General features: G+C 33.9%; 1 protein-coding gene across 1 annotated transcript in view; it reads left to right on the top strand.

Annotated features, from left to right (window-relative positions):
• LOC150105621 (putative sodium-dependent multivitamin transporter) overlaps positions 1 to 25,435 on the top strand; it is a 56,089-nt gene that overhangs the window by 20,733 nt on the left and 9,921 nt on the right. The window contains exons 3-11 of the mRNA XM_090394948.1: positions 9,262 to 9,327; positions 9,455 to 9,574; positions 9,650 to 9,804; positions 14,872 to 15,012; positions 15,673 to 15,811; positions 16,213 to 16,420; positions 19,844 to 19,998; positions 20,621 to 20,838; positions 21,050 to 21,147. Coding sequence (XP_090251074.1) covers positions 9,262 to 9,327; positions 9,455 to 9,574; positions 9,650 to 9,804; positions 14,872 to 15,012; positions 15,673 to 15,811; positions 16,213 to 16,420; positions 19,844 to 19,998; positions 20,621 to 20,838; positions 21,050 to 21,147 — 1,300 coding nt within the window. The remainder of the gene's footprint in view (positions 1 to 9,261; positions 9,328 to 9,454; positions 9,575 to 9,649; positions 9,805 to 14,871; positions 15,013 to 15,672; positions 15,812 to 16,212; positions 16,421 to 19,843; positions 19,999 to 20,620; positions 20,839 to 21,049; positions 21,148 to 25,435) is intronic.

The following is a 25,435-nucleotide window of genomic DNA, read 5'->3' as shown; positions in this document are numbered from 1 at the left end:
TTCTTTATTAGCAGTGCACTTTTACTTTTGTAACCTTTCTTTCTTATTTTAGTTCATACTATGTTTATCCACCATTTGTATTGTCGTGGTTCTGAAGTACTTAAACTACGCTTTTAATGGCTTAGTTGTTTCCCGCTCACAGATCCGACTTTATTTAGGAACAATGCATTGTAAAATAAAAGATCAGGCGGCACTCTATTGACATATAATTAAAACATATTTTATTTACATTAAGTACATTAATTAAACGATAGGGAAGTTACTCTCTCTACCAATCCGTTAGATTTTTAGCATAAAGAAACAAACTTTCTCTTTTCAATACTAAATGACTATATCAGTGTTTCTCAAACTTCAGATATCCGTGTATCCCTTCTTAAGTTTTCATTATTACCAAGTACCCCTTATCAAAATAATAAATAAATAAATAAAGTATATTTCATTGTAAATGTGTATTTTATTTGAATTTATATGTTCATGTAAACAAAAAATATTATTTATTTTTAACAGAATAAAATTTATAAAGATATTATAAATTTTTACTTAATTTAAATAATTTATAATCAACGAGAGAAGTGAAATTGCTTACCGTGGGATAAAATTTCAGCAAACTTTGGCTCTGTAGTTGTTAATTTCAATCTCAGATGCGGTTTGACATCTGTAATGCAGTTCCTCCTCTTTGTCTTAATAACTACAAGGGTCGAAAATCCAACTTCGCATAGACATGAACTTGGAAATGGAAAAATGAACCTTAGAGTTTTATCCGTTAATTCGGGAAATTCCTTTGTATTTGTAGCCAAAATATATAATTACGTAATATCTAAAACACATTGTATTTCACTATGTATTTCTCAGTTTTGACACTTTCACGACCGGGTGGCGTCAAGCAAAAACCATGTGTTGCACCAGTAACATGGTTTTGCTTGAGTCTATACAACAGTTTCTGTTGGAGGGGAGATGTGATTCATTAATGAGTGTCGTTTTTATCCCAGTTGTCTCTAATTGCACTATTTCTTGAGAAATATATTGTACAGACTACAAATGTCTCTGTACCTTATTCAGTGATACAATAAAACTACTTGTTTTTCTTGCATCTTCAGTTTAGTGATGCTATTAGGGAGTGATGCTATTATTGTTTACCGTAGGGAGCAATTTACTATCGTCAGGACGCGAACGTCGTGGCAATAGTAGCTAGCAATTTGAGTAGGAGAATTCATACATAATATATAATTTATTGAGAAATATATACGTTTAAAATAATTCTTTTTTTCTTAATAATGATTCCATGCATTAATGATGCATGGCCAAAACCGAAATGATGCATTGCCACGTACCCCCCCCCCCCCGAAGACCTTTCGTGTACTCCCTAGGGGTATGTGTACCACACTTTGAGAAACACTGGACTATACAATATAATTACTAAATTGCTTCTCTGCTTATTAAATCAAATTATTGAAACTAATTTGCTCACAAAGAGGTTAGTTAAGCTATGCCAAATTATCTCACAAATCATATTCCAATTAACAACAAATCAGAGGACTCTCTTATAGACATTTCTTATTACTATTTCTTATTCAGTCCATCTATATCGTATCTCCTAGATTACAGAAGGAATGTACAACTAAATATGGAACTAACTTACAGAGGCTCTGTGTTTGCACACTCATCCAAAGGTCCTGCACTAAAGTCCCTATGCTTTTTCTTTCGTCTCGGGCCTTAGGCTTCTGTCTGAAGAGTCTTGCTTCAGGCGGGATCTCATTGGGATATTGGCAGACTTTGGACTGCAATTTTCTGGTGCTCGAAAAGCGCAGGCAAGAGGTTTCAGCATACGGGCTTGAAGATCGCTCTGCAGCTTATGGCTTTGGTTGACCTCCCATGGCAAATAGACATCGGACCAACACTTGGCTCGAGTATTTACATCAGCTGTTCTCTCGTAATTCCCATTTTCTCCTCCGGCGTGGGTTCCCCGTAAGGTCTGGTACTCTGAATCCTAATGCCGATATTTCTGCGGTTAACTACCGGCGACTCTGCCTCTAACTGCCAACTCTGATAACTGTACATGCCGACTCCCTGGTTCTCTGCCCAACACGATGTTCGACTCAGTCCCTTTTTATTTCGCGTTCTCCAGGACCTTGCACCAATGGTTGTAACCCCCGAAGAATTCGGCACGACCCCTTGATCTTCTGTTAAGACCGACCCATTCTTTCTTCTCCTCCGTACACTCCTTTAATCCTATCTTGTCGGGCAGCGGAAACTTGTCTGAACGTTGCCGATCTCTTTGACACTAACTTTGAAGGTGTTTATATGCAGAACTCGCAAACAACTTTCTCATACACTTAAATCGTAAACTTTCTTGTGATCTTATACATAGCTATTATACAAAGTTCTGGTGGCAAAGCATTGCCTTTGTTTTTTTATATTCTAGAAAGTTTTGTTAAAGCAGTAAGTACAGTCAATTCCCATAGGGTTATTTACATTAACATTTAGCATAAATATATAGAGACATGCAAGGTTATTTTTGTAACAATCTCATGAGACTTGACCTCTGTAAAAATCGATGTAAAGCGCTTTGGTATTTCCAAAGCTACACCGAGTTTTACAGTATCCTGAAGTGGACCGAAAAAGTATTCATATTTGGTTTACGGAACAGGATTGGGATTTTTTTATTCCTTAGCCCATCCCATTTTGAATGCTGAAAAACGTACGATTTCTTTACAATCTTTTGATGATGGTATTCGTATATATGAATGACAATTGAGCACCAAAAGCAATTATAATGGAAGATAGAGAAGTGAAGAGAGGGAGGGGTTCATATGCTTATCTGGGACAGATTATAGTAATTAAGGCTGGAGAAAAAGAAAAGATATAGCTAGAATGGATGACTTTTGGGAAGATATCTGTAAAAGTGATATTACAATTAGTTTGAAGAGGAAGGCTGCTTTCGAACAGAATGCAGAGAGCACCATTCTGGACTTTGATGCATGCACATCAGCGTACGATACCCACTACACAATTTTGTGCTGCATCCCTACCTTTATATTTTTCATTTTTCACGACGTTTAATATAACATACTATAACATACTACATGGTATTACTAGCAATTACTAGAACAGATTATTAGCCGTAAAATCAAGACGATAAGAGGGTAACAGCAATAGCCGACCGCCTTAATAAAATCAAATTGAGGCGGAGTTTTTATTACACTAAGAGATTTAAAATAAAAAAAGGTGTATTTTTATAATTTCAAAGAATTCAAAATAAAAAAGATGTACTTTTATTATTTTAAAGAATTCAAAATTTTATTCAAATAATATATATTTTTTATTATTTTAAATGGTTAATTATAATATATACATTAAGTCAGAGTTTAATTACTTATTATTATAATATTTTGTTTAGAAAACAGCTTTCTAAAATCGATTCTGTTGGCATCCTATTATGCTAAAATCATCCTTATGTGTTCAGTTAACTGAACGCAATCTGATCAGCGTTTCAAATGTTTTAAAATTCCTCCTTTAGAAAGTAAATTTTACAATAACTCCTGTTTTATGCTTAGGCATAGACCTATGCCGTACCATACAGGCTTTCGAAAGTGGACAACACTATGGAATAAGGTAGTTAATCCTTATTATCGTATTCTTTTATGTCTGTATATTGCGTGCGTTCTTCTAGCCGGTTTATCTGTTTTCGTGTCAAGAAAAACCTGAATTTCTGGTGAATTCTATATGACTTCTATCATGTAATTCCAAAGAAAAGTGCTTACTAAATGTGAAAAAAGAGGGGAATAATTAGTCTTCTGTCAACGCCCAGCAATTTTTTTTATTTATAAAATTTTGATAAATAGTATTAAAAGTCAAATAAAAATATATTAAAGCATGAGCAAGTTGGTTTGGAACAGATATAAATATTCTGTATATCACAAATTTTTATTTATTATTTTTTATTTTAGTTGAACTGATATGAAAAATATTGTGGCTACAACTTACAACAAATAATGAGTTACATAACCAAGGATAAGCTAAAAAAGAAAGAAACAAAGATGGATGTGAAATGAAGCCGAATTAGTTGCAAAAGATAGCCGAAAGTGAAGAAGCTAAATCTGTCTTATGTTCACATGTCCATGAAGAGGAAAGTAATAGGAATACGAATGTGTTCGCAAACACTATTCGTCTGAGTAAATGAGACACTGAAATAAGCACTGAAAAATCCCACCAACCTTATAAGTATTTAGAGAATAAAAAGGACCCATGACTTCATTCCTGAGCTTTTCATTACTCTCCACTAACATTCAACTAATATAGATCGCCTGTTATAAGCTAACAATGCAATCATGTTTTATTTAAATTTATATTTAACATTTAAAATTTTTTTATAAGTACTTTAATGTAAATATTATAAATTAAAGGATTAATATTTTTCAAAAATTTAATTAATTTAAGCATCTTTTATATTATTTAAAATATTAACCCAATACCTTTTATTATTGGGTATAAAGCGGCTATTATAATTTCAGTTACGATTTTAGTAATGGTAAGGAGATGGTTCATTGAATCCAACACCCTTGGAGGGTAATGGATGGCTATGCTGTAGCCAATGAAGTTCTAACTGAGGCTCGGCTATTGCTGTTATCCTCCTGCCACGATCAGAGCTTTAATTAATAGCTCAATAACACTTTATCCCTACACTGTCCTCTACAGATAACGGGAAAGATGAAAAGCATTCTTGCTTCGCCCCTTTAAGCCAGTCCTTATAAGGACTATAAGGACTAATAATGGTAAGGAATTGTGATGTACGAGAACGTGATTGTCAAGAATCAATAGACCGTGAGATGCGGTGATTGATTCATTCAATCCAATACCCTTGGAGGGTAATGGATGGCAATGCTGTAGCCAATGAAGTTCTAACTGAGGCTCGGCTGTTGCTGTTACCCTCCTGCCATGATCAGAGCTTTAATAGATCAATAACACCTTATCTCTACACTGTTCCGCTACAGATAACGGGGAAATTGAAAAGCATTCTTGCTTCGCCCCTTTAAGCCAGTCCTTATAAGGACTATAATGGTAATAATAATGGGGAAGATGAAAAGCATTCTTGCTTCGCCCCTTTAAGCCAGTCCTTATAAGGACTATAATGGTAATAATGAAATGTTAAAGGATGAAATTCCATCCTCGTGTGGAGGCCAGGATAAGAATAGCGCCGGCGTAACCTATGCGTGTCGTAAGAGGCGACCAAAATAGACGCAGAAATTCGAGAGTTTGAGTTTCGCTCTCTTAAGTTTTTTTTGCCTTGAGGGAGCAATTTGAGTCTCCGGAGAAAGTGTTTTCCGGCATGTACCGGTGAGAGGCTGTGTCGGTGGATGCTTTTCCTCGAAATATGAGCGGTTCTGCTCGGTGGTGGGGGAGCCCATCGCTGAGGGGAACCAACGCTGAGTTGGACGGTCTTTCAGCCGTTATGGAGTGATCTAGGAATCGTCCTAATTTTTAGAGTTGCCTTTTCTTTAATAGTGTTGTGTGGTGGCCCGGATAAGAATAGCTCAACTTCAGCCCATGCATGTCGTACGAGGCGACTAAAATGGGTACCCTGGGAGGGTAACGAATGGCAATGCTGTAGTCAATGAAGTTTTAACTGAGACTCGACTGTTGCTGTTACCCTCCTGTCATGATCATAGCTCAATAACACCCTATCCTTCCTTATTCGTCCTCTACAGACAACTGGGAATATGAAAAGCATTCTTGCTTCGCCCATCTAGCCAAAAAAAAGGCGTATTTATAGATAGGATAATATAGAGCCTACAGCTCTATATTATCCTATCCATACATTTTCTTTAGAGATAACGGGGAAGATGAAAAGCATTTTTGCTTCACCCATCTAGCCAAATAAATAAATAAATAATGGTAACGATAAAATAGAAAAAAAAACGTTTTTTTAGTATTCAAAGGATTAAATTGGAATCCATGGTATACAGAGGAAAAAATATGGATAACACTTAAAATATGAAATTAACTTCTTATGAAATTAACTTCTTATGAAATTAGTAACTTCTCAATATGAAACTATGAGAAGTTGCTAATTCTAAAGAGGTGGAATATGACTTTTAAGAAGTGCAGAAACAAGTAGGGAGAATGATCCAAAAATAATAGAAAAGAAATCACTGAATATTAAAAAATCATCTTCTTCTTCCTAACACGGATTTTAGGCCAAGTGCCTGCCTGTTCCGGTCTCGTCCCATCTCTTTCTTGGTCTTCCAATTCTTTCTTTTCCACTTATTTTGTATCTGTTGTCCATTCGATTTAAATGTTCTATGTTTCTTTTTGAAATTCCCTTTTCTATTAATAATTTTAGAGTAAAAATTGGATCTATACAGGATCGGCCTTTTCGGAAACCATTTTGTTCTTCTAGTAGTTTTGCTCTCTACAATACTGCTTTGCTTCTCTTATAATATTCCTGCATATATTTTATATCCTGTATTTAGCAGACTAATTCCCTGATAGTTATATTGCAATCTTCTTTATTTCCTTTTTTATAAATTGGGATAACTAGTGCTTTTTTCCAAGAGTTAGGAGTGTTTTCAGACATCCAAACCATATTAAAACATTTTCAGAAGTCTTTCATCAAATTTTTCATCCGCATTTCTGTATAGTTGTATATTTATATTTGTCTTCTCCTGTTGTTTTGTGTTTTCCTATTTTTCATCTGCTTTATTGTATTTTTTAGTTTTAACATTGTGATATTTCTATTAGGTCATTCTTTGTTTTATAAAATTTTATTTCATTGTTCTCATCTGTCCAGAGATTTTGGAAATAGGTCACCCATTTTTCTAAATCCGTTGTTTGTATTTTTATCTTTTCTTTTATTTATTTATTCATGTATATTATTACTTTATAGGTTAGGGGTTGTGGCTTAAATAAATCCTTTTCTAGTTCAGTTACGAAATTGTTCCATCTTTATCTATGTTTTTTCCTTACTTCTCGTTTTGCAATTGCACTATTTCTTTTATACTCTATTTCTGCTTTTAGTGTTTTGGAATTTAGCCATTTCTGATAACTCTCCTTTTATGTTTTTATTATATTTTCTATTTCTTTGTTCAGTCTCGTAGTCCTCTTTTTCTAATCCATTTGCGCTTTTTTTCCTAAGGTTTCTGTTGCTGCTTTTGTGAGAATTTGTTTCATATTTTCCCATTCATCTTCTATGTCACTTGATTCATGTGTGGTTTCTGTTTTTAAGTTTGTGCATTTTTGATATTGCTGTCTAACTTGGGGATCCTGTAATGAAGAAATTTTGCAGCTTGGTTGGTAAGAATTGTCAATTTTATGTGTGTTTAGCCACTTTTGGTTTAAATCGAAGTTTTGCTGATACCATATAATGATCAGAGTTTAATTCAAAGTTTCGATATGCTCTTACGCCTAAAATTAACTCCGCTAATTTAAAATTTGTGATAACGTAGTCAATTACTGATTTTGTATCCTCTGGCAGACCAAGTATTAAAAAATCATAAATAAATACATAAAAGAAAAAAAAATGAAAACAAATCTGCAAATACGTAAATATACTAAGGTGAAGATGAAACAAAATTGCCAGAAATAATACATCAGGAAAGCAGAGACGTAATTAAAATAAATTATAATATAATAGAAATGATTGGTTAGTCATCTCAAAATTGAAAAATATAGGAAACCAATTGGAACTGATGGATTTTATAACAATAAGATCAAATATGGAGGTAAACGAATTACTGAAAACATGATAAATTCAGTTAAACATTTTTTAAAGAAAATATAGCTCCTCAGCGAATGGTGGGTGAACATTACAATACCTGTATTTTAAATGGGATTAAAAATCTAAACCCCAAGCTATCGAGGTATAAACTTACTATGCACTATTCTAAAATATGTGTAGAAATATCGAAGCAGAATTAGAATCAAGAGACTAAATAATAACGATGAGCACAAGGATTCCATAAGGGAAGATCATACACTGATGCTACATTTATTGTAAATCCAATAATGAAAAAAAAAGAAGCAATAGAATGCTTCCGGTAAAATTATACAGGATATCCTGAAAATACTAGCATAAAAATATATGAATTGTCGAAATAATCAAAGATATTTACACCAAAAGGAACGTGTAATAAACTATCACAACACAAATACAGAAAATATTTGTATAAGGAAAGGGATCGGACAAGGAGATTCTTCAAGTCAGTGTTCCTTTGTCATCAGACATAGGATACTACCGGAATAAGGATTGACTTTTATTCTGTCTGATTTCGCTTCAAAAACCGGTGGTAAGGTATATAGGTCTATACATAATTATAAAACCGAATCCATTATTCATTTCATTGGGTTTTTCGTTATAAATAATTTCTTTTGATTTTTATATGGAGGTGGGAATTGAATAAACCCAGGCAGTGAAGGCTAATATCGTGGCTAATACCATCCCAGTTAAGGATCGGATCATCCATGCTGGGTCTATTTCCTGTCTATTGTTACTGCCCATCTTTACTTTTATTCTGCTGCTTGTATTTAAGCTTTTAATGCCCTTTTTGAGACGTTTCCTTTAATAGTAAAAATTCAGTTTTAGAAATAGTAGTGAGTCAAACGGCCAAAACTGTTCAATTGTCTCTTTCTTCATTTTCAATATCAGTCTTTATTTTTATCTTCCCTGCTTCGGACTCTCTGCTGAATAGGAGCACTCTTTTTATACTCTAAGGTCAATGAGGAGTGGCTGGAACTATACTAGTGTTATGTTGGATAAGTAGCCAAGAAGGAAAAAAGAATTACCCTCTTGATTTTTTTATTTATTTATTTTTTATTTTTTGATAACTAGAGATTGTAGTCAGGGAAACAATGGGGAACACCCTTCCAAAATAAAGAGGTGAAACCATCAAGCATTTAAGAGAGACTTTTGATATATCACCCTATATGAGAAAACGTTGTTCTGGGAATGGGAGTAATTGGGATTTATCAGTCTCACGAGCTGTAGAAGTGAGAAGCATCTTGAGTGGAAAAGGGCACCTACTTTTTATGGAGGGAAGATGGAGACTATGAATTCGATGTCCGTATCCTGAGATAGGTTACAGCTGTTAATCAGGCTAAGAAGAGGTAATCAAATATAGAGATCTGGGTATTATCAACGGTAATGGAGGGTATTTATCTTGCATCATAATTTGTTTTGAGTCTTCTGCAGATATCTTTTTCAATGAAAAGAACTTTAATTTAATACGTAAATAGTGAAATTGCTGTTGTTGTTTGTTTTTTTTTCAGTATCTTGAGAGGAGATTCGGAAAAGCTACAAGGAATGTTACTTCTGTTTTCTTTATGATACAGATGGTGAGTTTTGTTTATTAATAAAGAATATCAAATCAAATATCAATATGACTAGTCAGAGAGAGAGAGAGATAAACCAAGAGATAGTCAGTAAATTGTTTTCTTATATTTTTCAATTCGTTCCCCATAGATTATGTATATGGCAGTTGTACTATACGCTCCAGCCCTAGCTCTTAGTGCAGTGACTGGACTCTGGAGGTGGACTTCCATCCTCTCAATCGGAATTGTGTGTACCATCTATTGCACTCTGGTAAGTTAAGCTACATGAGATCTTTCAACGATTATTTCAGTTATACGAAGATTCAATCAATGCTGTTTTTCCTAGGGAGGTATGAAAGCTGTACTCTGGACAGACGTTTTACAGTCGCTCCTAATGTATACTGGGATATTTGCTGTAGTCATCAAGGGTACCATGGACGTTGGCGGAATTGGAAGTGTACTCAGAATAGCCGATCTTGGAGATCGAATTGAGTTCTTCAAGTATGTATTGCTAAAATATGCGAACAATGGTACATGCATAGTAAAAATTCGTTGAAGTTTATATTATATATTATATTCTTGATACCTGAAACAGTAGATTTTTTTGGGGGGGATTGAAGAGATGAACTGAGTCCTTGACTCTTTATACCTTCATCTGATTGGAGAATATGTGTGGATGGGGTGTTATTTAGCTATAAGCACTGGTAATGGTTGGGTATCGGCAATAGCCGAGTCTCAGTTAAAACTTCATTGGCTACAGCATTGCCATCCATTACCCAGGATGGGTCAAGAATACTTAACCCACAGTAGATATCCTTATAGTCCTCATAAGGACTGGCTTAAAGGGGCGAAGCAAGAATACTTTTCATATTCCCCGTCATAGGTAGAGGACAGTGTAGGGATAAGGTGTTATTGAGCTATTAAAGCTCTGATCATGCAAGAGGATAAGAGAAATAGCCGAGCCTCAGTTAGAACTTCATTGGCTACAGCATTGCCATCCATTACCCTCCAAGGGTATTAATCACCGCATCTCACGGTATATATATATATATATATACTTATAGTCCTTATAAGGACTGGCTTAAAGGGGTGAAGCAAGAATGCTTTTCATCTTCCCCGTTATCTGTAGAGGACAGTATAGGGATAAGGTGTTATTGGGCTAAGCTCTGATCATGGCAGGAGGGTAACGGCAATAGCCGAGCCTCAGTTGGAACTAGTTATAAATTATTTTAGAAGATGTATAAATAAAATTAAAAATATTTTTACTTTTTTTTTTTTACATTTTAAAACACAAATAAACTCACAAAAAATGAAATGATAGCGATTTCTTAGTCATTTTCTTTTAGTCAAATACTGTATATTACAAATTGTCATAACTGTTTCATATGCACTCGGATGTTTGTGTAAAGGATGTTAGAATTTTTGAGATAAAAAGTCTGCTAATGATTAGTTAACAAGTTTGACTGCCAAGGCATTTGAAATTTATTCATTTCTGATGAAAATTTCTTTCCAAGAATGAAAAGTCATAATATATCATGATCAGCTTTCTATCTAATAAAGCAAATGAGTGACTTATGAAATATCGTATACAATGATGAATTTGGTCCATAGCTTAATAAAAGTCAGCAAAATTCAGCTTGTCAATTTCTAACCATATTCATTAAACTGTAATATGTATAAATATAATATATATAATATATAATATAAAAATAAAATATAGTATAAAAATACGCCAGTCTATATCTCCTAGTAATAAAATAAGATATCTCCCAGTAAATAAAATAAAAGAATATGGGAATTATTTTTATCCTTATGGTCCTTATAAGGACTGGCTTAAAGGGGCGAAGCAAGAATGCTTTTCATATTCCCCGTTGTCTGTAGAGGACTGTGTAGGGATAAGGTGTTATTGAGCTATTAAAGCTTTGATCATGGCAGGAAGGTAACAGCAATAGCCGAGCCTCAGTTAGAACTTCATTTGCTACAGCATTGCCATCCATTACCCTCCTTCAGGAATTGTTTTCTCTCTATTCGTGTTTTCTAGTTTATTACTATTATTTCTAATTTTGGGTGTATCGTGGATGCACCTATTCATATCATCTTATAAAGAATTTAGTAACTAATTTTATTTTTTTATAATTGAACTTTTATGTAATTTGTATTCTATTCTTTAGATATTTTGGTTAAGAGAATAAATTCTGCTTATAGTTATTGATTATGAAGTATAATAACTTCATAATATGTCGTGATAACATATACAGTTTCTACAGTCTATACGCTGTAACCACATGTCTAACTGAATGAATACAATAGTAATTTATTAGCTTTTTCTTTTTGAAATCAGTAATTTCATTACATTATTTATAATTTGTCGGATGCAATTCTACTATTAATTTATTAATGAATCATTAAGTATAATCTTACTATGAAACATTTATTCAAATAAAACATTCATAAAATTTATTTTATATTGTAAAAAATAAAAGTATTTATAAATTTTTTTTAGTTTTTTCGAAATATTTTTAACACTAAGTTAATACACCTTTTAATTTAAACGATAATTTTTAATTAAAATGATAAGTTAAAAAAAAAATTAAAAAAAAAGACACCCTACGAATATGAATAAGGTATAAAGGGATTGTTTCATTCAATCCAATACCCTTGGAGGGTAATGGATGGCAATGCTGTACCAATGAAGTTCTAACTGAGGATAGGCTATTGCTGTTACCTTCCTGTCATGATTAGAGCTTTAATTGCTCAATAACACCTTATCCCTACACTGTCCTCTACAGATAACGGTTACAGGAAAATTCATCGAAAGACAATTCATCGAAAAGGCAATTCATCGAAAGACAATTCGTCGAAAATGCAATTCATCGAAAAACAATTCACCGAAAATTTTAAATTTTCGATAATGTTATGGTAAAAGTAATCCATTTAGAACAAAAACTGAACCATGCAGACAGCTTCTTGTACCAACAACTTCTACTAAGTCATTTAAGTCAGAGAGTTTTTGTAATCCAGTACATAATTTGGACACATTATTTCTTTGTCACCCCGAATATAGCTGAACTGAAAACTGGAACGGTTCGACATTTTCTTGTGAAAGTTTCAAATAGCGAATCTGAGTAAAATTCATCCCATAATAATTGCTGTATTGAAGTCGCATATTATTATTAACAATAATAATAATAATGAAGCCCGCATAGCTCAATCGGTAAAAACGAAGCCGTTTAGTTAGAAAGACCTGGGTAGTTGGATCCCATTTACGCATACTTTTTATCAGTCCTGTTTTGCTAAAGGTAAGTTAGCAGGCATAATATACATACGGCTGGGCTTTTCTTCGGAAACAGGCAAATCAGTCCCATGAACAGACATGAAACAATTATCGGACAAGAAAGACTAAGACTATAAGAACCATACTGTTCTATAATTTTTCCCTATGAAAGTAGCATTGTAATCTTCTTATTCACGGTTCAGGTTTTGTTCTAAATGGATCAATTTTCTCATAACATTTTCGAAAATTTAAAATTTTCGGTGAACTGTTTTTTCGATGAATTGCATTTGCGACGAATTGTCGTTCGATGAATTGTTCATTCGATGAATTGCCTTTTCGATGAATTGTCTTTCGATGAATTGCCTTTTCGATGAACTCTCCGGATACCACAGATAACGGGGAAGATGAAAAGCATTCTTGCTTCGCCCCTTTAAGCCAGTCCTTATAAGGACCCTACGAATAAATTGGTTCTTGGGGGATGTTCTTAAATCGGAAATCCGTAAAGATGGAGTTTTGGACTTTATTGCCTTAGATTAGATTTACATATTACATATTTAAAAAATAATATAAGAAAAAAATTAAATTAAAAGAGATTCTTTGAAAAAAAATTAGCTCATTTCTATATCACCGGTTGAATCGGCAGCCATCGAGGTAGTAGGAGACACAGTATATTAGGAAGTTTCGGCACATCTTTTTATTTATTTTATTTTTTTCAAAGGCCTCGAATGCCATCTGCTTCGTTGAATTTCGCTTCTTTTCGTTTAAAATAGATCGATAGCAACCAGAAGCATTATTCATTTCGCGGGATAATTTAATAAATCGTTCAAAGTCTTGATCTTGTGATTCAAAGATTTCTTGAGCTTTTTCGAGAAGTTTAAATGCTTCTTCTAGGCCTTTTAAAAAACGAGTTGGAGCTTTGTCTTTTTCTTCTTCGTTTCTTTCTTGTTCCTTTAATTCAAGATCATCGGGTGAGAGTTCCATACTATGAGATTGAAGCAGCTCATTAACATCACCTTCCGAAACTTCCATTTGCAACTGGTTAGCCATACCACCTAAAATCGCTTGAGTTTCAGAATTCACAATCGTTGTTGGGTATTCAAAATCTTCAAAATTATCATGAAACTGAAGACAAGGTTTATGAAATATTCCTTTCATAGTTTTTTTTTCGGAAACTTTATGCCAGGCGCTCTGAGTTACCCGAATTGCCTCTAAAATGATGAATCTCTTCCAAAAATCTTTGATAGAAAAGTTTCCATCTTTATCAGCTGAGATGTGCTTTAAACGTCGCAATAATTTCCTATTTTTTCTCTAACGTAATTGCTTTACTTTGTTTCTTTTGCTCATTTTATGGTGTTGCACTGTTGCTTCTTTTTGACATTGTTGGAAAAGTGAAATTTATAGTTAAAAAGAAAACAAAATAAAAAAAAATCAGGTGTAATTGAAGAAAACTAAATAACACAATCGCGTCACCAAGTCTCCTGAGTGACTGAGGCTTGTTCTAACTGATCATCACCTCATTACATACTGCGTAATTAATCGTACATTCCCCTAATCACCTTCGCCGCGCACGATTTTAAATAAAAATTCCGATCCAAAAAATTCATGAGGATAAAAATTCACAAAGCGGGAATTCGTAAAGTGAGAACTACCTGCATTAAAATACAGATACAGAAAGAGGTGTATTTATATTTTATTTGCTGTTAATCTTCGGTGAAGAACGGTTCCTAAGGAGATGTTGTAGGCCAACAAAGGGTGCATGTATTTGTAACATCATTGGTTTATGCCTTTTTAAACTGAGATTTTATTACTTTTGTCTTTGTCGTCTAATTTTATTTTATTCCAATATAAAGGACTGGACAAACCGGATCGTGAAGACCAACATCGAGGTGGTTCTGAGTCCTTTAGGTGGGGGGGGGGGGTCTCTCAGGTCAGGTCTAGCCAATTTGTTTACTTTGTTTATATTTTTTATCCGTTTTTCCAAACTTTCAATGCCCGCGTACAGAGTTTTAAAATTTTAGTAATGCTTCCTCTCAGTCAAATGCAATTTGGGAGAAATTACAATAATATTTCATTGAAGCAAGAATGACTATAAAGATTTTTTTAAAATTTTGCGTTATAATTGTTTACAAACATGCAAACGAATTTTTAAAATAATTAAAGAAATTTTAGTTATGAATTCAATATATAAAAATTATAAAACTTAAACTTAAATCAGACCGAATAAAAATAAGGAAATAAAACCATTGGCTATGCAATGCTAAATGGTCATCCAAATATGCGCTTCTATTTTCCAGCCTGGATCCTGACTTTACATTGAGGTATACATTCTGGAATTGCTTACTGGGAGGTTTGATCTTCAGTCTCGGTACATTTGGATCAAATCAAGCCCAAGTTCAAAGGCTGATGACAGTCAAATCGTTGAAGACATCTAAAGCGTAAGTAAAGAATTAAAATGAAGTGACAATTTCACTTAATTCCAAAAATAATCTTGGTCTTTAAGTTATAAGATATCGATAAAGTAGATAGTAGCCGGCCCTCATTCTACGCTGGAAAACATTGCTTCTGTAGATATTACTATTAAAAACAAAGGGGACTGTGAAAAATTAGCAATTTTTTTCCTAACGGACTTCATATTTCGTATGCAACCTTCTACGATAGGATTCACGACAACCTTCATGTCATGGATAATCGTTGCTGTCTTTATTAGGTCCGTAAATGTACATTATTTAATGAAAGATAATTTTTTGCATTCCATGCATTCTGAAATGAATTGACTTTACGTTACGATCATTCTAATTGACATCAAGCTGTAACCAAATAAATGTTCTGTTGTTTGAACTTAGCCCAAGCGAATCAATTAAACCATGAAAAACTAATACATTAAATATTATTTCGAGAATTTTAAAAATTTGATTATGAAAAAATAATAAATTATTATTTATTATTTAATTTTAAAGATATTTTTATTAAATCTATAAAAATAATAATAAATTTTATAAAACAAATAATACACTTAAAATTATTAATTATCTGCAACCTATGATTTTTAGTGTTTGTTCGAAACAGTTGGTCAGAAACAGTACATTTCTCTTTAGGGCACTTTATTGGAGCATTCCGCTAATCTGTCTATTGAACCTGTTTAATTGTATGGTAGGAATTGTAGTTTATGCCAACCTACATGACTGTGATCCAATGTTGCGTTCTAACATAACCAGAGTTCAATCAAGAGATCAGGTAATTTTCGTTTTTAGTTATTTTAAGCATAATAAAATTATGTTAAAATATTTTAATAGTGAAGACTAGTACATAAAAGTAGTAGATATAAGATATATGAAAAACACCTGTGAAAAAACATATTTGAATTAGCTGCCATTTTAACTTATTTAAATTTTGTTTACTACTCACTAATTTTAATCATGTCGGGTTTTTCGCTTGAAAGAACAGTTTAAATCCTAAAGCTCCGTAAAATTGATGGAGACCCCTCACATGAACACGAATCATCAAATGATTTCATAAATCATTGAAATTAAAAAAAATAAAAATAAAATAAATAATTACAATTTTTTTTTTTTTTAAAATTTAGTTTAATCAAAAAATAAATTAAGCACAACTATCAATTTATTTTTACCTTGTAGATTCTTCCCTATTACATCATGAAAACGTTTGGTCCTACACCTGGTTTAGCTGGGTTATGTGTAGCTGGTATTTTCAGCGGAGCTCTAAGCACCATTTCTTCTGCTGTCAATTCTCTCACTGCTGTTACCATGGAAGACATCGTACGCAGAATACCTAAGTGTCAACATTTATCAGATGGAAAATCAGCTTTCATTTCGAAGGTAATAGGTAAGGTATTTTTAACAGCTGATTTTTACGTGATAAATATGCCTCTAAATTCTTGACGCTATCCAAAATATGGCAATTAGATTAATTAAAGAACCCTCTGATAGACTCTCTCTCTCCAGCAAATATCTCACAAATACTCAGTTTCGGTTGATGGCTTTTCCTCAATCCTTCCATGAGCGCTGTCATCCATCATTGCTGCTGAACCTGCATGCTGCTAGCTCACCAAACCTGTTACGCATACTCATTTTTCATTCCCCATACTTTTGTTCTTTGGAGCAGTATTCCCCATGAATAGATTACTAATAACGAAATACGAGTATAATATTCTTTAAGAAATATATATCAAATCGCATAATATACTTAAAACCAAGACGTGAATGATTTACTAATCAAAGAACGCATAAACTTATCCTTATAAGGACTGGCTTAAAGGGGCGAAGCAAGAATGCTTTTCATATTCCCCGTTGTCTGTAGAGGACAGTGTAGGGATAAGGTGTTATTGAGCTATTAAAGCTCTGATCATGGCAAGAGGGTAACAGCAATAGCCTAGCATCAGTTAGAACTTCATTGCTACAGCATTGCCATCCATTACCCTCCCTGGATATCCATTTTAGTCACCTCGTACGACATGCATGAGCTACATTGGTGCTATTCTTATCCCGGCAAAACACACGGGGATCCATCATTTGACGGATTATGTATGAAAAAAATATAATAATTATAGTATGGTGTAATTTATATTATTAGAATTTTAGTAAACATTTTAAGTATTTTAATAATGTAAAAATTTAATTTTAAATAAATTAAATGGTGCATTATTATTTCAGAAAAAATGAATATAATTGAATTACCTGGATTTATTACAGAAGTATATAAGGCCTGTAATCTATTATGATTTTAGCCTGTTAAATGACGAAAAATTCAAATTTCCTTAGAGAAATGTAGACATTCCTTATCGGAAACGTCTAACATATTGTCTTGAATTTTAGTGTTCCCTTTGTAAAGGTGATATCCCAGACAGGATTCAAATCTAGTTCTTTTCAAAGAAAGACATTTTTGATAACGTCTAAGCTGTTGAAGCTCAATTACAATAGTACAGAATGTCCATAAATGTTTACCCTGATTATAATATACAGGGTGGCCAGAAAATAACTTTCCCTCTTTGGAGGCATCTGTAACTAAAACCAATAAACGGAATGAGACCAAATTTTATATTGAGACTTTTGAAGGCATGGGGAGATGGATTCCGCGAAAATAAAAAAAGATTTAGTACCAAAAGTTGCCGATAGGAGAAATTTTGGTGCTGGCGGAGCCGAAAGCAGTCAAATATTTGCAGTAAACGCAGGTAAAAAGGATTATGCCAATTTTACTGTGCGTACGTGACAGTAGAGCCATCAATTCATTCCACTTAAAAAGGGATTGGGAACGTCCAGGCAGTTATTCGAATGATTGACGAATTGTGCTCAATATCACTCCATGTGACTTTTGGCTGTCGGGGTAGTATTTGAAATCTGTTGTGTATGTTGGTGGCGTTCCCAACTTGCATGTCTTGAAAGAGAACATAAAAACGGGCTGTTGTGAACATCCAATCCGACTCTTTGGGCACAGCTGTATAGCATGTCGCACACCGGCAATTTGTTGTACACAAGAAAGGTCAGCAGATTGGAAATCGTGTATGTGGTCCAGCGGAGCTTGATTATGATGAATAAAACATTATTTCCTGTGAGTTCAATAACTACACTAATTTCTGTGTCTATTGCAAGTTGTTGTTTTAGTTTAATTATTATTATTATTATTATCATTGTAACGAACCATATATATCCAGCTGGAATGAGTGACGCGGCTGTCGCTTACACCGTCGAAATGTTATTATTCCATTTTATCTGCCTTTAATGTAATTATCCGCTTGTTTTTGGCTACGACAGCACCAAAATTTCACCTATCAGCCACTTTTGGTACTAAATCTTTTTTTTTTTTGCGGAAATCATCTCCCCATGCCTTCAAAAGTCTCAATATAAAATTTGATCTAATTCCGTTCATTGGTTTTAGCTACAGATGCCTCCAAACAGGGAAAGTTATTTTATGACCATCCTATATTATAATTCTTCAGTTGTAATTAATACTTGAAATGGAACACAAAGTTAGACTTCAATGCATAACATATAGGAAAAATAAGTCAATGAACAACTACAACATGGGCACCACCGGTAACATGTCTAGGGGTATAATCTCCGGTAATCTCGGGCTCGGACCATCTTTGCCAATCCAGCGATTCGGGAATTCTCGACTAAGACGATTGCGAACATCACGAGACCAATGAGGGGGGGGGGGATCCGTCCTGTTAAAAAATAACATCTGGTTGCATCTCATGTAACTGGGGAATGGCATAATTATTGAGCATGTCTAAGTACACATTGACATTAATTTCTTTTTCACAAGAAAGAAGAAAGGGCCAATCACTCGATCATGCCTTAGTCCACACCACACATTGAGTTTTGAACTAGCTTGAATGTGTTTTCTTATGGCATGTGGGTTTTCAGCTGCCAAGATCCTTACATTGTGTCTGTCGACTACTCCACTCATGTGAAATGTTTGCCTCATCAGAGAAACAAACACTCTGCAAAAAATTATTATCCTCATTGATGCGGTTCAAAACTAGATTAGAAAATTCTTCACGCCTTGGACGATCATCTGGCTCTATCTCCTAGACAATTCAGTACTTCAGTAGTGTACTAAAGATACCAATATGGAAACTTTGTGAGTGCCCAAGTTTACCTGAAACAAAATTTATTCAGTTAGTTTCATTGTTAAAATATTATAGCCAGTTGAAATCAGGATAAACATTTGTGGACACCTGTACGTCGTGCAAAGGTAGTGTTAGTTATTTTCAAAATTATTATTGTTGTTGTTGCTGTATCTTGACATCTCAAAGGAGCCCAAGGACTTAAAGCAGGGGAGGGTAATTATACTTACGATCCAGTGTATGCACCACTTAATCATTTATCAGCTACTAATAGCATTTTTATTAATTACATGCGTTCTCAGGTCGATTTGTCTGTATGCTGGATAAAACAAACTCGAGTTTCCTATAGGATTAGCTGACCAAAATTCAATCAAAGTTTTTTCAATCAATTCAGGAATATGATTGTTAAATTTAATTCAAACATAACTGGATTCTGTTTCCACTGGTATGAAATTAATGATAAATTCAAATAATTTATCCCTGTTTAGCATATCATAGTTTTCGTAAAACCTGGTGTAAAAATATTAAACATTAATTTACGAAGTTAAACTCAACGATCTCATAGATTTTAAATTATAGTTCTTAACTCGAATTTAAAAAAAAATAAAACTAAAGTTAAATTATTCATTTTGTTATTCCTGTATTATGCACTGAACTAAAGAAAAACATTTATATTGCAGCTCTCTTCTATGGACTGTTATGCATTTTACTAACTATCGTAGTTGAAAATTTCGCTGGAGTTTTAGAAGCTTCTGGTGTGTTGTTTGGAACCGTGGCCGGACCTGTTTTGGGGCTTTTCACACTGGGAATGATGACAACGCGGACTAACCAAAAGGTATGTCACTGTATCACAAAATAGTAAGTCATATAAATAATGAAATAAGTTTATTATTGCAGACGTAGACTTCTGTGGCTAATTGTAATCACCGAAATATGTTCAAAAGAACATATTTCGGTGATTACACCACATTTTTTATTATTCAGTTATTCAACATACTGAAATAATAGTTCCCGACAAGTTTCGTAAATCGTAGGATTTACATCTTCGGGGGGTAAATAGTATAACTTAAAGTTTAAACAAGAGAATTAATAAATATAAATCACAACCGTCTGGCTATTCATAAAACTCAAATAACAGAATGCAGATATAAAACGTTATTGACGTTGAACAATACTGGACGATGTCACGTGTTCTTGTTCTCGTTCATACAGTCCGAGCTCAGATTGAGGTAGATTTTTTATTAGAGCTGACCACACTTGACGGACAATTAAACCTTGATTTTTATTGCATTGGGTTGGGTTTTTTTCAGCATATTTATGCTGAAAAACCCAACCCAATCACCGAAATATGTCTTTTGAAGTTTATTATTTACATAATAAGGTATATATATATATTTTTTTTTATTTTATTTTATTTTATTTATTTTATTTTTTCTATATCCTCTGCTACATTTCAGTCAGGAATCTTTGGTCTCGTCGTGGGAATTGTCTTTAACGCATTTATCGGCTTCGGATCCAGCACAGCAAAAGCGTATTTCCCTCCCCGAGTACAGTCAATCGACGGATGTCCGACTTCATTTAATTCAACATCCCCTTATGAAAATTCAACTGTCGATTTCATTTCAGCGTCCACCATGTCTACAGCACTAAAAGATATCGAGGAAGATGATGAAAAGTGAGTCAATTCTTGGGTCACCGAACTAATTTTGGATGATTCTAAAGTGTTAAGATTTATCTGTTTTTGCTATGAATTTTGGAAATAAAGCCCAAAAATAATTGGATCATAAAACTAAATTAAAATTAAATTAAATTAAATCAAAAAATAAAATTATGCCAAAGTTGCCATAGCTTATAAATTCTTCTAATTTATTCCAATTTATTTTTAGCTACATCTTTCCACTGTACAAGATTGGATACTCGTGGTTTCCTGTGTTTGGTTTTCTCATTGTTTGCTTGTTTGGATATCTGTCAAGTTTCGTTATAGGTAAGTAATGATCCTCTGTAAGATCAGATTTAAATTAATGGAACTAATCTCATTGGTACTATTTTTTTAGCGTGCTTTCTTCTCTCTATACATATGGTGTCGTCCGCGTAATTCTTCTGGTAAGTGTCAAATTTACACGGACGATATAGGCAAGTAACTGAGCTGAGCAAGTGAGTTACACATGATCCTATTCAAGGTCATATGTAATTAATTAAAAGCTAGAAATAATCCGAGTTTGGGTTATACGTAATTAAATGACTGAATTTCTCATATGAATGACAAGATAAACATAATAATCAGAGAGAAATGGAAGTAATCATAGCGTGGAAGTCAGACTGTCTAACTCTTAACTGTTATGCTATCACAAATACTAAAACAGATAAAGGGATATGATAAAAAAGGAAGAGGGTTTAGTGGATTTTAGCTCATTTATTGAGAATATATAGCAGTAGATAACATTTAATCTATGAGGAGTGATTTTATTGACTCCCCCTGTATTTTATGATATTTTGTATGTTGTTATTGGTAACTCGTAAGTCAGTATCAGTTTGCTCACGATTTTGTTGATCAGTATCCTGTGCTTGTATTAAGATATGGTTATTGTTGTTTAGGAGAAAAATGAGAGTTCCAGAATTAATTATTCTGTGGTTTTTATGCAGATGAAATCGATGTGTACTTTAAGACTTTTGTCCAACTGCACGCCTAACTATTTAGCTAGGGGCTACCAATAAATGGGAGAGGTTTCCATCATGACCACTTCTTCTTCTAGACCTACACGTCTTTTTGTGAAAAAGAACTGCAGTGCTTTTGTATATGTCATTTCTTGAATCAGATCTCTTGCTCAAGAAGACAGAGGAGCAAAAGGTCTTGCTCACGATCTCTTGCTTCGCGTATAAAATTGTGATTGATGAAGGTGAAAGGAATATAGTCATAAAGATTAAGAAAAATCAATGGCGATAATAAAGAGCTTGTGGAACACTTGCTGTAATTTTTCTTCCTGAAGATCTAGTTTTGTTTAATTTTTCTCTAAATTTGCCGATACTGAGATATAAGATTATCAGCAGAATGTGAGTTGGAAGAATTTGTCTTTGGATATTTATAAAGACCATAATGCCAAATCTTGTCGAAAGATTTAGCTACGTCCAATAACATTCCAAGGAGTGTTGTCGCCAGTCGTATCCTAAACTGATATATTCAATGACTATCTACGAGTATGTATACACACACACACACACACACACACTGGCCACCGAATTGGAAACCTTTATGCGGATGTAGGTAAACATCACTTACACAGCGTATATGCAAAATACTTGGTCACGTGATTTCACCACATGTTCTAGGCATCCATTTAAGAATGCTGCTGGTCAGTAATCGTCGATGTTGATCACTATTGAAGATTCGATAAACAGCTTATTTTTGGTGCCCGTCTGGTTGGATTCAGGATTTCGAAAACAGCAGAACAGACTGGTTACTCAAAAGTGGAGATATCCCGGGTGTTTAATCAGTGGAAAAATAACCCACTTTGCTTGTCTTAGAGGCGTAACTGTGGTCCTAACAAAGTCTGTCAAGAAGGAGATCGTGTCGTCTGAGAAGGCTTGTACGGACAAACGGAACTTCCTGTGTATGTGTGTGTGTGTGTGTGTGTAGCAATTCACCGAAGCATTTAATGAAGTCTGTTCCCGGCCATATCTCACCGAACTATGCGCATGCAACTGAAGAGAATTGGTATTGGTAGTCGCATACGCAACATAAAAGTTTGTAATCCAATAGCTCGTATATATATATATATATATATATATATATATATATATATATATATATATATATATCCTAAAAGTAAACACAATTATACTAATGATTCATGAAGAAGACACTTTTCGCGCGTAAACATTGCATCACATTCGCGTTAATGGCCAGGTGTGCCTTTGAGTCCTTTAAAAATATGTAAAGTAGGCACAGCTGGTCAAATTCTTAGCGTTCTAGTAGTTTTAAACTGCTCAGAAGGCGAGGCTGGATGAGCTCCGAGACAAGAGCACCTAGAGGCTGTGATTGGTTATTGTGTCAACCAATGCCGTTGTGCGTTGTTATTGTCATGAGTTGCTGTTTTTGTTTTCTGAGTTCCATCTGTTTTGCGCGCATGAAGTGTAAACTGACGTGATACGCAACTTTATATTTATAATATAGACATTTTAATATATTTAATTTTCGAGAAATTATGAAAAATGCTTTTGCCCATATTTACAATGGGAAACAGTTTTATAGTCGAAGGAGATAAGCCTCGTCCTCCTCTTCTAAATTACACCTTTGACTAATTCAAATATACCAACCAAATATAGTATTCTTCTTCATTATTATTTTCTAATATATAATATCGTAAAACATACACATTGTACCCCACTCTGCGCAGATTTACAATACAATACAACCTTTATTATTCTCATCACGATATACACAATATTTATAAATATGAAATTCAAGTATTACTACCATATTTTCTGCTGGTTTTTATTTATTTTTGCCTGATTATTTTGTTATAGACAAATAGAAATATTTTCCTTTTATATATACAAGTAAAGTAAAATACATTATCAGATAATTATATATTGGGTTTTATCCTTTATTCAAGTGTAAGCAAACAAAGTTTGCGCCTGAAGTACCTTCAGGACTGGGGAAACTCGTGGTAAAGGTGGTATAAGTTCTCATTACTTTCCTTAGTATCTGCATAATGCAAAGCACATATCCTTGAGGACATGTATAATGCTATGCATTAAGGAAAGGGCCACTACCCAGACCGGTTTCGACCTTTATTGAGGTCTCATCAGTGGGAGCTAGAACCTGGGGTGGTGATACTAAGGCGGAAGTAATGGAGAAGTGATATTTACCTATACTAAGGAAAGTGATAAGAACTTATACCACCCTTACCACGAGCTTCCCCAGTCCTGAAAGTACTTCAGGCGCAAACTTTGTTTGCTTACACTTGGATAAAGGATAAAACCCAATATATAATTCGTAGCATAGCCAAGTGAAGAAAACTTCCACACACATTATCAGATACTTTTCGTAGTTTCTAAAAATGTTTAAAATAAGTTAGTGAGTTTTTACAATTTTTTAATGTGTGTAACCAAGGGTCAAGATTTGGTTACAATTAATTGATAAATGAAAGTATTCAAAGTTATCCTACAATTAATTGCATTGGACCAATTGTTCAGCGCTGATATGCTATGCACTCTTAAAACTTTCATGCATCGATTAAAATGCAATCATCATACGGTCAAATTGAGGTGAAGTTCGGATTGCATAAGCCACACGACAGCACACCGTGTGGTATGTCGTAATGAAGAATGACAGAAATCTTTTCTACGCATAAGAGCCTATTAATAGAACGATAGTTCTGAGAAAATTCTTTTTACCAGGTTTAGGGATTAGGAAAACAACCTGAACAGAAGTATAAAAATCTCAGTATAACATTGATGAATGTGATAAGACATTCGATTAGCTTCTTGGAGATCTCGCTTGTTTTTCAACTTTTTGATAATTCATTGCAGTTCGGTAGGCAAGACTGGCTTTCTGTTTCATGAAGAGTTGCGTTTTTAATTGACTACGCAAGTGGTTATGCGCTTTATAGAGAATGCAATTAAGATTAATTGCAACTTTATCTCAATTAATTGCAACTTTATCTCAATTAAATATAATTGAGATTCCATTGCTTCACCAAGTTGTGTCAAATGCCTACTTTTCTGTACCTGGTTCGCCATGGATTGGTGAAAGTCTACGGCCAGTACGAAGAGACTTCATTATTCTTCTTCTGAAAGGTTCATCTTCCGTGTTCAAGGTCTGGCCCTTTGACTCCCATTGCCGATTCCGACGGTCTTATAAGCGTGTATTTTTTTTTTTTGCCATTTTATTTTTTTTCTTCGTCTTTATGAATTAATTTCTTCTGGGATAAGAGAGTGCAGAAGTGCACGTGGTGGTAAAGCTAAAGGAGCAATGGATGCCTGTTTTTTTAGGTCAAGCACCGAGATATCAATTCTTTTCTTGTGAATTTATGATTAGATCTGGAACAATAGCTTCTTGAAAAGCGGTGAAAGTTTCATTAATGGATAAGTGTGTGTGTGTGGGGGGGGGGGGGGGGTAGTCCGGAGTGATTCGGCTCTTTGAGTCGAGTCATGGGCGTCCGCAGAAATTTTTCCGAGGGGGGGGAGGGGAAAGCTTGGAGACAAATAATTACATCAATAAATTTTTATTTAATTATTTTTTCACTAGCAGATTATAGAATACAGTATTG

Source organism: Typopeltis vanoorti, chromosome 6, assembly GCF_054136105.1.
Source record: "Typopeltis vanoorti isolate ZY-2024b chromosome 6, IOZ_Tvanoo_1.0, whole genome shotgun sequence".
NCBI classification, from domain to species: domain Eukaryota; kingdom Metazoa; phylum Arthropoda; class Arachnida; order Uropygi; family Thelyphonidae; genus Typopeltis; species Typopeltis vanoorti.
The sequence above is the reverse complement of the archived record's forward strand: the minus strand, read 5'-3'. Positions and strand labels throughout refer to the sequence as shown.